At 34.5% G+C, this 15,878-nt stretch overlaps 1 protein-coding gene across 1 annotated transcript in view; it reads right to left on the bottom strand.

Moving 5' to 3' along the window:
- STAT1 (signal transducer and activator of transcription 1) overlaps positions 1-15,878 on the bottom strand; it is a 145,730-nt gene that overhangs the window by 56,635 nt on the left and 73,217 nt on the right. Inside the window, exons 9-12 of the mRNA XM_053698593.1 lie at positions 8,188-8,346; positions 6,874-6,966; positions 4,452-4,511; positions 1,026-1,055 (exon numbers count right to left, since the gene is read on the bottom strand). Coding sequence (XP_053554568.1) covers positions 1,026-1,055; positions 4,452-4,511; positions 6,874-6,966; positions 8,188-8,346 — 342 coding nt within the window. The remainder of the gene's footprint in view (positions 1-1,025; positions 1,056-4,451; positions 4,512-6,873; positions 6,967-8,187; positions 8,347-15,878) is intronic.

Here is a 15,878-nt window from a genome sequence, read left to right as displayed (position 1 = left end):
AGAGTCTCAATGGCGTAAGATGCCACTGGGTGCAGATTTTAAGATACAATTCCAACAAAGTGACGCAATGGAGGGCTTTTTTGGTTAGCGAGATAGCCAGCGACCAGTCCTCCTGAGAGGCATGAAACCCAAGGGATCTCTCCCATGAAATGATATAAGCTGATTTGTAGTAAACATTCGGATTGAGCAAGTCCTGGTAGGAGATAGACAGTGCTCTAGGAATCCTTTCAGCCGTGTCCCATCGCTTTTCCCAATTGGTTTGTACGCACAGTGGGAGTTCAGTAAACCCCCAGGAACTAAGGAGACTTCTAAGTCTCCAAAATTCAAAATGTAATATTTGAGAAGGGTTGTAAGTTGCTCGAAATGCTGCCAATGATATAAGCTGGCCGTTTGGGAAAAGATCGCCAATAGTAGCGATACCATGGGACTGCCATAATTGTGGATGCGGATCTTGTAGTGCTTTAAGAATACCCGAAAGGGTCTGGCTAGGGGAGGGGTGAGGCGCTATTTGAGGAAGAGATCTAATTCTATCCCAAAAGCGCAAAGCCGTCACTACACACTATTAAAAGCTCCTGGTCTTGTGCAAACAATTTAACTCCATCATGTATTATACATTTTTGATTCAAGTGAATTTTTGCACTCCACATGTACTCTGGCCTTTGTTTTTGGATTATGAAATTGAGAAGTTAACAATTAACATAGCAATTTAAAGTTGCTTTCGAGAGGTAATAATTTCAAGTTTTAGGGATATTAGCAGCATTTTAAGATTACTGGGAAATAAACAACCACCTGACAATACCAGCTAAATTCCAGAAATCGTTATCCGACAGAAACATGAGCAAGATTTTGACCAACCCCTTTATTTCTTAAACATTTCTAAGAGACTAAAGTTGATGTTAAATATTAGTATATGACACCGTAATTTGTTTTCATGCATTTGTGAGTGGATAGACAACTAAAAATATAATCCTTAAAACATTTGTCAAGACCACCACGCTAGTTTACTGTAAAAAGAAATGGCTTACCCTTTAACTGTGTTCTTTTCATTCACATCTCTGATAGGAGTTGATAAAAGAGAGAGAAAGAAAAAATAGTTTATGATCTCTACACTGTGTTAAAGGGACATTAAACTCAACAAACATGTCATATGCCTACAAAAGAGCTGCTTTTAAATGTAACTTTTGCATGAAAAGGTTAGAGCTGTGCATGTTTATTTTAAAACAAACAGGAAGTGTACAACAGGTCTATGGGATATAAGCAGATATATTAATCGCCTAGAGATATTTTTCAGCACAGGAGCATTTGTTTTTTTAATATAATATGTAGTAAAATAACCTTTTGTGGATACAACAAAAATAAAATAGCTTTAGTTTACTTTTACATATGATGGAAGTACTGGAATTTATTTGACTAGAAAAAAACGTAACTACACAAATCCCAATTAAATTTACTGAAGATTATGGGGCCTATTTATCAAGCACCGTCCGGAGCTTGATGCCCCTTCAGGCTCGCCAGAAACACAAGTTATGAAGCAGCGGTCTAAAGATCGCTGCTCTATAACCTGTCCGCCTGCTCTGAGGCGGCGGACAGACATAGCCAAAAATCAATACGATCGGGCTGATTGACACCCCCTGCTAGCGGGCGATTGCCATCGAATCTGCAAGAGGCGGTTCTGCATGGTCTAAAGGCACGGTCTGGTGCTTTGCAGAATGGAACAAATAATAAGGGTTTGGGCTTTAGGCCTTAATAAACATACATTAATATACGTGCATATATATAAAAAATAAAAAGAAAGGCAAATTCTAGATAATGTAAATACATTTATATATATATATATATATATATATCATAAAATATTATTATTATTATTTATATATATATATATATATATATATATATATATATATATATATATATATATATATATAATTAGGTGTTTGTATTATATATATATATATATATATATATACATATATATATATATATTTATAATTAGGTGTTTGTATTATATATATAATTAGGTGTTTGTATTTTATATATATATATATATATATATATATATATATATATATATATATATACACATATATATATATATATATATATATATATATATATATATATATTTAAAATTAGGTGTTTGTATTATATATATAATTAGGTGTTTGTATTATATATATATATATATATAATTAGGTGTTTGTATTATATATATATATATATATATATATATATATATATATATATATGTATGATTAGGTGTTTGTATTATATATATATATATATATATATATATATATATATATATATATATATGTATGATTAGGTGTTTGTATTATATATATATATATATATGTATGATTAGGTGTTTGTATTATATATATATATATATATATATATATATGTATGATTAGGTGTTTGTATTATATATATATATATATATATATATATATATATATATATATATAGATATATATATATATATATATATATATATATATATATATATATTTATATAAACATTGTTGTTGCAGCCCTCTCATCTGAAATCAAATATAAAAGTAGCATATTTTGAACCTGCTGCTCCTGCTGAAAAAAGGAGATATATTATTTATGTGGGTCACTCACTGAAATAGGATTTACAGTGGTGTTTAAAGGTAAGCAGTAAAAAAAAAAAAGCTCAAAATCAGCTTAGCATAGGGGTGCAAAAACAACTTAGCAGTGATGGGGTTAAACTATTTTCTGCTGCCTTGCAATAAATTAACACACTTGTTTGCGGCAATTGTGTTTCATTGGTCTAATTCCACCCACCACTTGTCTTATTTGGAAGAGCCAATAGGGACTTGTTACTGGAGTAGACACAGCTAGCTGCTGTCATTTTGTTTGTTGCTTTTTTACAGGTCATCAAATTACTGCTGCAAAAACGTATACGGTATCAGGTTTCAAACATTGCACGATAAATTGTGACTCATTACTCTCCATAATACACTCACTGTTGTGTTTGTATTTACAACCCTGGCAAAATCAGTTGTGAGTTGCAAGCTGTCACTGCTCAATGTTTCATTACATCAGCTTGTGTAAATTAAATGTTTCTTAAAGGGACAGTGTACTTACCTTTACTGTAAATGTCAATACTTAAAAAGGGACAGTATACACCAATTTTCATATAACTGCATGTGATAGACACTACTATAAAAGAATAATATGCACAGATACTGATATAAAAATCCAGTATAAAACCGTTAAAAACTTACTTATAAGCTTCCAGTTTAGCTCTGTTTAAAAGGTTACTGGAACACCCACTGCAAGTGAGAAATATCAGAACCCCCCCTCCCTCTTCCTTTGCATATGAAAACACCCTTTACACAAACAGAAGCAAGCTGGAGTAGGTATATGTCGGTATTCACATAAAACTTTAGGGCTTGGTTAGGAGTCTGAAAATCAGAGCAATGTTATTTAAAAATAAGCAAAACTATCTATTTAAAAAAAAAAAAACAAAAAAAAAAACTTTATGGGCTATATAAATAGATCTAGAAAACATTTATGCAAATAAAAAACGAGTGCATAATGTCCCTTTAAAAGGGACAGTAAACCCAAAATTTTCTTTCATTATTTAGATAGAGAATACAATTTTAATAAAGTTTACAATGTACTTCTATTATCAAATTTGCATAATTCTCATGTTATTCTTTGTTGAAGGACTACCTAGGTAGGTAGCGTGCACATGCCTGAAGCAGTACATGACAGGAAATAGTGCTGCCATCTAGTGCTACTGCTAATGTATTACATTGTTGCAAAACTGCTGCCATATAGTGCTACAGACACGTGCACACTCGTGAGCTTACATCCCAGCTTTTAAACAAAGGATAACAAGAAAACGAAGAAAATTTGATAACAGAACATACAATTTTAAACAACTTTCCAATTTACTTCTATCTCATTCAAGAAAGAAACAAATGTGGGTTTTATGTCCCTTTTAGTATTGGCTAAAGAAAAGCAATGTAAGCATAGCCAGCAAAAGAATTATACTCCCAGTAGAGGTCGGATAGATAAGTAATAGAATGTTAATTCACAATTGTTCTCTCTAAGTATTGGGCTTTGGTATACAGGTACAGATAAGATGAGGACATGTGTTTGTGTGAATTTGTGGAGAAATAGATAAGATGAGGAGGCATGATTGCCATGCAAGCTCAGCCCATTTTAGTGGGATGCAGGTGCAACAAAACTATCAAGTTCATATACAAAAATAAACTTAAAAGAGCAATTTCTCATATATGTTATACTCTGCTGATGGTATAACAAGTAATTGTAAAGAAGATATTAATTTTACAGTATACTGTCCCTTAAACTACAAAATGAGGAAAAAACAGCAACTGTGTGATTCTGCTGCTTAGCAGCAACAAGCTGAATTACTAATGCAAATAATTTCATATTGGTTAGAATATACTTACTTATCAAATAAAGCTTTGACTTTCAATTGATAGTTGAACTCCTGCAGTTTTACTAAAAGTCTGTAAAAAGGAATTTAGCATAATACATTAACAAATGGTACAGCCAAACCTACGCTTTGTATAAACTGCTCAAAATAACTTAATTTTGTAAATGTCAAGGTACATTCAAGTTAAAATAATTTAGTTAGATGCATACAATTCCCCATAGCTGTCGATCTATGTCTATTATTCCTAGTTCGTTAAATGCACAATTACAAGACACTAATTTTTTTACTTGCTTCCCTTTTAAAAAAAAAAATTAACATGTATCAGTTTACCCACTCGGTGCCCTCTCTGGCTATTAATCACTTAGAAGCGATGCTCTTTAAACCACCAAGTAGCCAAACAAAGCACAAATGGTAAGATTACGAGTGGCGCTCTAAGTGTAGCGTGCGAACGATAAGGTGTATTTTGCGGCTCTTTGCGCGTTTCAGAAATAGCACGCTAATTCCGAGCTGAAAGTAAACGTGTTTGCTTGAGCACAATCTAATTTAACGCACGTAGGGTTGCCGCAACTTCAGAGCTCTGATTGAACGATACACAAGACAAAAAACTAGCACAAAAATACATTTAACTGTACAGTTACACTCATAAAAAACAATGTCCGATAATTTTTTTTTTTAAATTGTATTAAAAAGTTATAAGGGCTCAAAGATATGAGGTCTCAGGTGCTAGAAGAAAAAAGGCCTGCAAAGAGTCTTAACATAGAGATACATAAATATATATATGTCTACATATGTATATGCATGTATATAATACAAATACATATACATTCACATACAAACACACAAAGCCGGCACCTAGCTCCCCCCCCCCCAGCCTCGGCCCAGCCCCCCTTACCTTGCCTCAGTTGCCTGCCAAGTCCCCTGTCTTTTCTAAGGGGTCACTGATCTGTCCACCCCCAGGCCCCCACGCCTGCTGCAGGAGAGGAGCAGCCTTTAATAAATGCACTATGTATGCGCACAGGGCTCACTCCATGACCTCCCCGGAGGCTACCTCTGCACAACGGATGTGGCCCTGTGGCCCACCAGGAAAATTTCAGGTATCCCGGTGGGCCAATCCACCACTTTATGTATGTGTGTATATACACATATATTTACACACACACATATAGATAATGTGGTCATATATATATATGTTTTACTGTATACTGTACATATTTCACATTCCAATGTTCTTTACTTACAGGATATGTCCTTTTTATTGTAAATGTAAATGTATATGTATTAACCTATGCAGTGTTACAAAACTAAATTTTGCCAGCCGTGTGGCATTATGAAGTAGTCAGGTGGAGGCAGTGTAATATTTTCTATTATAATATAATTTTCTTTCACACATGAATTGCATAGCTTAACATAAATGTATTTAATAATAATAATTTGTGCAATAAAAATGTAACATTTTTTATATTAGCTTAATATTAATTAAAATTTTAGCTGGGTAGTCAGTAAAATCAGCCGGGTGGTGCCCCCACTAAAATACTTTGTATATCTATATAATAAAAAGTAAAATAAATTCTAGGTGAAGAACATAAGCATGTAAAATATCTATTTTGATTTAACACGGTCAGGTTAGAGCACATGATTATTTTTTAATAATCTTAAAGCATGTTAAACAAATATTAAACATACTGTAAAATATTCAAAATACGTCAATTATATATCTATATTTTTACATATTTAATCATTTTTATTACTTTTTTAAAATATGTTATATTTAATATTTCAATAATCTACCTTAATATTACTAAGTTTTCATGTGCACTAAATTGACCACGTTTAATCTAAATTGCGAAACCCAATGTGCAAAATGCTACTTTTATTATTAAATATATATTTCTGATGCTGCTCATGTAAAATACATATCTATATATATATCTATATATCTCTATATATCTATATACACACACACAGTATATGAATAGATATACAGGTATATATAGAAATATGTATTTACAATAAAAAAGACATTGTTATGTATGTGGAAAAAAATTAAATATGACATTTTCAAACGCCTATCGGGTTAGAGCGAAAGTATGGGTGTTAGGTTTTTTGGCAGTTTTCACGCTCCATTAAAGTCAATGGGAGAAGAAGTTAACGTGGTTGCAATTATTTTTTTAGCATACGTCGGGTTAACGCTCGCGTGCAAACTTTTTACTTTCAACTTTTAATATAAATGCAAGCCAACACACACAAAAATCCTCCATCTAGCGTAATTTACACTCGATCCAAAGCCAGTAAGGAGTTTTAGGGAGTAGCCAGCAAATTATTTCAATAGACCTTAAATAAACAAATTTATAGTCCAATCAGTCTTACTATCTGAAGGCACAAAATATATTACCGACTCCTTTATCACAAGGTAAATCTATCTAAATTAATGTTACCTGAGCTTCACAGTAAACTGGACCCCAGTCTTCAGAACCAAAGGCCTCTGAGGGTGAGTGGGCATACAGGGTTGTCTTTCAACCACGAAAGAACTGTGTTACAAAGAAGGGTTTATTAATCAATAACAAGGTTTACAAATTGTAAAAAAAACAAAAAACATCTGATAAGAGAGAGTACATTTCAGATCCAGTGTCCCTGCTTATGTACAGTATATGGATTGTTTTGTTTCCCCAAATGGTGCCAAAGGCAAGGTGTACTCTCGGGCCTTTTATAAAAAATGTAATTATGCATATTCAGCATGTCACAGAAAGTGATCGACCTGGCAGGTAAAGTGTACCCATTTTAAAAAGCATCACGCTGAAAAGTGTCAGGGAAATTCCATATAGAAACATTACAAAATTATGAAAAGTTTCTGGTACATAGCCAAAATGTTATTGGCCAGGGGTGGTGGACCTATGCCACTGAAAACAAAATTTGCTTTGCACTAGGCTATAAATAAGTTTTATTAATCTAAGATATGTATCAGCAATTAAAGGGATACTGAAGCCATTATTTTTTATTTCATGATTCAAATAGAGCATGCAATTTTAAGCAACTTTCTAATTTACTTCTATTATCAATATTTTTCTTCGATCTTTTGGTATCTTTATTTGAAAAGGCAGAAATGAAAGTTTTTAAGCAAGCCCATTTTTGGTTCAGCACCCTGGGTTGTGCTTGTTGGTTGGTGGCTACATTTTAGTCACTAATCAGGTGCTGAAACAAAGATGGGCAGCTCATGAGCTTACATTCCTGCTTTTTCAAATAAAGATACCAAGCGAAAGAAGAAAAGTTGATAATAGGAGTAAATGCTCTATGTGAATCATGAAAGAAAAAAATTGGGTACAGTATCCATTTAAGCCTCAGATATATATACATATATATATATATATACACAAACACACACATATATATATATATATATATATATATATATATATATATAATGCAAACACCTAAATAAATAAATATATATATATATATATATATATATATATATATAATGCAAACACCTAAATAAATAAATATATATATATATAAACAATGTACTAAAATATTTCCCTTCTATTTGCCATCCTTGTTATAGGTAAATTGTGACAAAAACAAGATAACTGTGCCAATTAGAATGACATGAAGTCAGATCTTCATCCTCTGTTTTTTAAGGTTAACGATAAATAACAAGATAAGCATGTTTATATTATCTTTTTTTATTGACCAGCCATGTAAATAAGCTTGAAACGGACAATGATAAACTAGATACTGTAAAGTCTTTATACCTTTGTATTAGCAATTTAAACAGACCCTGTGTCCGTTCTTGTAGGACCTGTTTGTTAACCGTGATGGGATCATTTTCATATGTGTACTTCTGTTCTAGTTCCTCAAGTTTCTTCAGCTGTTGGAGGATCTGCTGTAAGCTTTTAGCAATATTGGTAAACCTGTAGAGATAAGCAAGCTTATGTAAGCACCAGACTATTCTACTTAATCATAGGATTTATGGAAAAATGTGGCTGGGGCAAAGAACAGTCTGTATCACTAGTGCATTTATAACCAAATTCAGGTCACTTTATCATAGTTACAATATTCTAAAAATAATAAAATAGGACCAAGGGCATGTGTAACAAGAATGGTCGAGGTTATACGAGGGTAGCAGAGTGGTCCAGGGGTGAAATTAGGATGTTTTCAGCAGGGTTGGGTGATTATGCTAAGAATAGTTTGTCAGGGGGTAGTTTGGGCAATACCGGCTATATAGGAGAGAAGCTGGAACATAAATTGAGGAGAGAGGGACAGCAAATGCAAGTTAAAGTCATGCAAAATGTGAGATGTGCTTTATTCACAGTCATTAACCAATGACCAATCTTTTAAAGGGACACTGAACCCAAATTTTTTCTTTCGTGATTCAGATAGAGCATGCAATTTTAAGCGACTTTCTAATTTACTCCTATTATTAATTTTTCTTGCTATGTTTATTTGAAAAAGAAGGCATCTAAGATTTTTTTGGTTCAGTACTCTGGACAGCACTTTTTTTATTGGTGGATGAATTTATCCACCAATCAGCAAGGACAACCCAGGTTGCTCTCCAAAAATGGGCCGGCATCTAAACTTACATTATTGCATTTCAAATAAAGATACTAAGAGAATAAAGAAAATTTGATAACAGGAGTAAATTAGAAAGTTGCTTAAAATGTCATGCTCTATCTGAATCACAAAAGAAAAAATTTGGGTTCAGTGTCCCTTTAAGGATCAGGGTGGTTACTATAAATATATATATTTATTTTATTTTTTTTATTTTAAACATTGATGTATATTACCTCCTCAGGGGACCACAACAAGCAGGCAGCCGATTGGCTCCCTGCTAAAGCTCTATGACCCAGGTTATGAAAAAACAGCCAAGGTTTATTTAAATTAATTGTGCCAAGAACCACATATCTTTAGAGCATGAAACACAATATTGTCCTAAAAGCCCAGGACAGTACAAGGTATATAAACATCCAGATGTTAACCAGTTGGAGCGTTCCTGCTGTGTATGTTGATGAAATCAAATGTATATTAAAAAAGCTGACTGTGGGGGGCGTGTCCAAGCCGCTGCCATGCTAGGATGGAAAAATAGGAGCTCTTCACCTCACATAAATTATCGGCTTAATATCCTACTATAGAAGCGACATCAATATCATTTATATAAAGCATAAGCTTTACCAGAACCTACCAAGCCGATTGATGCTTACATTACATTAGTAATCTGGAGTGAAGCCCTATATCGGACTATTACAGATGTTGGCAGCGGCCTCTATTCTTCTTCACATCTTCCTTCCCTGATCCCCGGGTTATAACAGTTAATATAGCACTGGGGTAACAAGCACTCAAACATGGAGGAAGACTTTCATTGTTTAATACATAATCTCCTTATAAAGCTAGATCAGAAGATCCATGACTGCTTTGACAACCTCACACATCTAATAAAAACACAATGCTGGGAAGAGAATAATGGGGCATCTAAGATGAGGGAGACAAGAGATGTTGCCATACAGCAGATACAACTGCAGGGAGATAAAAGATTCATAGCCCATATCGAAGATACGGATGAGAGATGGTCACTAAATGACGGAGAGAGAAACACTAAGCAAAATTCTACCTTGCCCATGAGGGAATACCCCGCCATTAGCACCATAGATAGCTCCGACGCCAGCTTGACACGTTTGATTCGTCTTTACATTTGCTGACCCGTATTCCCCTGCATTATATGTACAATACCATGCAAGAGATCTCAGTAGTAACGTGTTGTAATCTGTATTGTTTTGTATCGGTTACTCTTTTATTCTTTTCCAATATGTTTGAATATGTTTTACCTAATATCTATAGAAGTCTAGAATGTACACTAGGGATTAGATTTGTTTTCATGCACAAAGTTGGTTATTGATGAAAGGTTCCTCCCTTATAACAAACATCTATATGTCTCTTAACTGCTAATTATGAGTCTCTTATATTCTCCTAGCAATATGTTAAATACCTAAAGAGAAATAATTATGGTTCATGTAACTGTTCAATGAGGGACAAACCTGCTTTTTGTGATATTCATTTAGGGGGCCCCTACTAAGTTATATATATATATATATTGTTTCTACGGACCCTTCACTTGAGGAGTTTAACTCTTAAAATGGCTGGTATAGGATTTAGTTTACCCCCAATCTAGTAAGACTATTACAAGTTTATTTTTTAGCCTGGCACTGTATTTTTAAAATTACAGCCTACTTTGTTCTCTTACACACATACCTTTAGCTGATTCTTGTAATATTGAAAACTATTTTGGTAATTTAGAAATCTAGTTATTACTCAATACCCTCCCATAACTTCCACGCTGACCTGTTATTAGTTTTTACTATAATAGAGCCATTAGACTATAATAGAGCCATTTGACTATTATGCAAACAGGTTCAATTTGACTATTTTGCACCATATATCACATCTTTTTCACAAGAATACTTATCTAGAAGAGGGTTACCTGATATATTTTTAAAATAACTCGAGATACTCTTCTCTTACTGTTTTATTTTTTCTTATGATTGCACATTATGTATGCTTTCCAGAAACAAATACCTGATTATAGACCGTAGCCTACGGAATAGGAAGAGGCCATAAGTGTAAGTGCCATATCGTAGGATTCAAGAATGTCTAAAGAAATTGCTAACTCCTTTCTACTATGCACCTAATCTATTTTTCTGCCTCCTAGAGCAGTGTTTTTCAACCAGTGTGCCGTGGCACACTAGTGTGCCGTGAGAGATCCTCAGGTGTGCCACGGCAGACTGACAACAGTGTGACATATTTTTTAAACTTTGCTTGTTTTTTACTCCCAGTGCAGGGGTAGTTTGTAGGAGGCATGGCATAACAGCACAATACATACAGTATGTGTGTGTGTGTTTATGTGTATATATATATGCTGTATTAGGCAACAATGTGTGATTTTTTTTTTAAATTTTGGTATGGTGGTGTGCCACAGGATTTTTTAATGTAAAAAAGTGTGCCACGGCAAAAAAAAAAAAAGGTTAAAAATCACTGTCCTAGAGTACTTAATTACCAGCAGTTTACTTGAAAATGCAATGGGTAGCCCTGCCACAAACTGCCATTAGGTTGCCTGCGTTTCTCCTAGATGTACATCTTGTAAACTCTTCATTACAGATTTATATGAACAGATACATGTTTACAGGTATCATACCCCAACATGTATATTCTACTATTTATCAAGCTACAACGAAACATATATATCTCCTATATAATAGCTATCCAGGACTTAATGGACTAGCCGGAACCATCTGTCTGGTCAGAGCTATGGTCATTACCTTTGACCTTTATGTTTTATGTTCGGAAGCAATAGCGCCCCCCCTCCCATTTATTTAAACCTATAGGTCCATACCCCCACTTGTAAAAGCCATCCTTATACTCTCATAGCTAAAAATATAAAATATTGACCCTTGCCCGCACTTATCTTATGTATCATACCAGATGTCTATTTATTTATATGATGGTGAGCCTTATGAGTATACCTTTGCCTGTCGTTAAATTCCCTGGACACGCCCCCCCTTCCCCCCCTCCCAATCTTAGAGCAGCTCTTGTCTGCGGATTTCCCCTTACCCGTTATCACATGGTCCAAGAGTGGCCTTCATGTAACTATCATTCACCACTTAGCTTCTAATTCACTGGGCCCATGAGTCGCCTATACTATAGCTACTCTATTTCTATATTTATAATGAAAAATGAGGTTTCATTGGTGTTTATATTATCTTTCCGCTGATAATACCTTGCCTGTTATTACTTGATATACCATAACAAGTATACTTGACTTACAAGTTCTGATTATCGCACAGTAGTTGTTGAAACATAGCTTTAGCCTATTGTATAATCTCTCAACTGCCTTGACTTGTCAATACCTTGTATACTTATTTATTCTGTTAATATATAAAAACCTCAATAAAAAATGTTTTTCAAAAAAAAAAAAAAGCTGACTATGGATTGTTAAAATCACAATGAAAATGACTCCTCATTTATCTATGACAGAAACCGATTATAAGGTAAATGTAAGATTTGTTATCTATGTCAGTATTCATAAAGATAAATAACAAAAGTCTGAAAAATTGCTTAAAGGTAAAGTAAACGATTAGTTTATTACAAGGCTGCAACATAAATACTGTAAGAGGCTGAAATGTTTGGAATAAATTAATACTTTGTCTGCTGTAATCATTTTTCAATTAAGAAATGCCACGCACCACTTGGCTAGGAGCAAATACAGGTTTGATACTGGAGCTGACAAGGCTAGCCACAGTCATTATGTTAGCAAAGAACATTGATTTGCAGCTCTCAGTTTATCATCTGTGCTGAAGCCAATAAGGTAAAGATACAGCAAAAGTTAATAGAAACATAGAAACATAGATATTGACGGCAGATAAGATCCAAAGGGCCAGCAAGTCCGCCCGATATTACCTAACAGTAAAAACTTATCTAGTTGGTAGGATAGCCTTATGCTTGTCCCAGGCATTTTTAAAGTCCCCCACAGTGTTTGTCACTACTACCTCTTGAGGAAGTTTATTCCATAAATCAATCACTCTTTCTGCAAAGAAGTGCTTCCTCAAATTTATTCCTGAATCTACTACCCTTCAGCTTGAGATCATGACCCCTTGTTCTTAAATTTCCCATTTTATGTAAAATACCCACTGCCTCAGTTTTACTAAGCCCTTTAACGTACTTGAAAGTTGCTATCATATCACCTCTTTCCCTTCTCTCCTCTAAGCTTTACATATTTAGGTCATTGAGCCTATACTGGTAAGTTTAATTTTTTAGACAATGTACCATTTTGGTAGCCCTCCTTTGCACAGATTCAAGTTTGTTAATATCCTTCTGAAGATATGGCCTCTAGAACTGCACACAATACTCAAGATGAGGCCTAACTAATGATCTATACAGTGGGATAAGATCCTTACTATTTCTGCTGCAAATACCTCTACCAATACATCTAAGCATTCTGCTGGCCTTACTCACTGCATTACTACATTGTTTACCAAGTTTTAATTTCATCTGAAATAATAATTCCCAAGTCCTGTTCCTCATTTGTAACAGTCAGTAAAGTGTCTGAATCTGTAATTAACATTTGGATTTTTCTTCCCTAAATGCATTATTTTACACTTTGCTGTGTTAAACTTTAGATCCCAGTCATTTGTCCAATCCTCCAATTGTTGTATATTACGTCTCTTTTTGTCTATCCCCCCCTGGCGCATCCACTCTGTTACAAATGTTTGTATCATCTGCAAACATACATACTTTCCCCTGTAGCCATTTGCTGATATCACAAATAAATATTTTAAACAAAACAGGCCCCAGAACTGTCCCCTGAGGAATACCACTAGTAACAGCCCCCTCTGCTGAATGAACTCCATTTACTAAGACACTTTGTTTTCTGTCCTTAAGCCTGCATTCCACCCAGTTCACAATTTTTTAGTCTAGACCAAGGAGATACAGTTTGTGAATTAGTTTGTTGTGTGGTGTCAAATGCTTTGCTGAAATCTAGATATGTTACATCAACTGCTCCACCCTTGTCTAATACTTTTGTTACATAATGAAAGAAGTTAATTAGATTAGTCTGACATGATCTCCCTGAAGTAAAACCATGCTGATTTTGGTCTTCTAAATTGTTTGCCTTTATGGAAATCATAATTCTTTCTTTTAAGAGGCTTTCCATTAATTTATCTACTACTGAAGTTAAACTAACTGGCCTGTAGTTACCAGATTCTTCCCTACTGCCCTTTTTATGAAGAGGTATTACATTTGCTATTCTCCAATCATCTGGAACAGCTCCTGTTAATAGTGACTGATTAAACAGGTCAGTTAATGGGACAGTTAGAACTGATCAAAGTTCTTTTAAAACCCTTGAATGAATATTATCAGGATCCACTGCCTTTTTCAAAGTTATTAAGATAACTGTTAAGCTTGTTTCTATTTTTCGTAGCATCCCTTAATGTAGATATTCTATCTTCGCAATCTTTTGCGAAAACAGAACAGAAGTAATCATTGAGACAGTCTGCAATTTGCTTATCTCATATTATTCTACCATCAACTGATTTCAATTGTACTAGTCCTACCTTATTTTTATTCTTTCACTGATATATCTAAAGAATGTTTTATCCCTGTGTTTTACTGACTGTGCTATCTTCTCTTCTGCATGAGCGTTAACCTTCCTAATTAACTGCTTAGTCTTTTTTTGTTGGAGTTGTGTGTGTCTGTAATTTTTATAAGCTATCTTTTTTGTCTTTACAGCATGTGCTACTTCTTTTGAAAACCAAATTGGTTTCCACTTTCTTTTACCTTTACAGACTTCTCTAATACAGTGTGCGGTTGCATCTCAAATGGCACCCTTCACAAATTCCCACTGTTCTTGAACCCATGTAATAAGAGTTTTCCCTTTTAAATAGTTTTTTAGGTATTCTCCCATTAATGAAAAATCTGCCTTCCTAAAATCTAAAACTTTTCTTTTAGTTTGGGTGGACAGTTTCTGCACATGAATACGAAACCAAACAGATTGATGATCACTGGATCCTAAGTTCTCACTTAAAGACACATATAAAACTGTATCACTGTTTGTAAGTATTAAATATAATATAGCTTCCTTGCGAGTTGGTTCCACTATTTGCTTAGTTTGTTATAATGCTCAATTTTTTCACATTCCTTTTTGGTACCTTTTGTCTCTATAACAAACTACTTTATTCTATTACTCCATCCCCCTCATTACCTGCACTGTTCATCAGCCCATCTCTTAACCTCACCTTACTTTTGTATTCATGAACTTCACACATTCCTAAAGACTCCCCCCCCCTTGCACGTCAGCCCGAAAACAGTCTCATTACTGCAAATCTGCATCTCATGTCACTCTCCCTCTTGCTCATAATAGCTGCTGGTGACATCTCTCCTAATCCTGGTCCCCCACAACTTCCTAGCCTTGCACATCCATGTGTGCCTTTCAATAGACTTCAAAAACAAAACTCTGGTAACCTTAATCTCATTCCTCTTGAATCTAAAACCACCACCCCCTTCACTTGTGCACTCTGGAACTCTTGCTCTTTTTGCAACAAGCTCACTTCTATCCATGATCTCTTTATCTCCCACTCGCTTAACCTTCTGGCTCTTACAGAATCCTGGCTCTCTGCTTCAGACATAGCATCCACTGCTGCACTGTTACATGGGGGTCTCCATTTCAGCCAAACTCCTAAGTCTGGCAATAGACAAGGAGGTGGCGTTGGTGTTTTACTTTCCTCTCATTGCACCTTTCAACGAATACAGCCCTTCTCTTCATTTAAAGCACACATGATTTGTTTATTCTCTCCCCTCTCTATATGTGTTGCAGTCATATACCACCCCCCTGGCTCGCCAACTCAATTTTTAGATCACTTTGCTGCCTGGCTTCCTTATTTCCTTTCCTCAGACACCCCTG

Source organism: Bombina bombina, chromosome 1 (assembly GCF_027579735.1).
Source record: "Bombina bombina isolate aBomBom1 chromosome 1, aBomBom1.pri, whole genome shotgun sequence".
Classification (NCBI taxonomy): domain Eukaryota; kingdom Metazoa; phylum Chordata; class Amphibia; order Anura; family Bombinatoridae; genus Bombina; species Bombina bombina.
The sequence above is the reverse complement of the archived record's forward strand: the minus strand, read 5'-3'. Positions and strand labels throughout refer to the sequence as shown.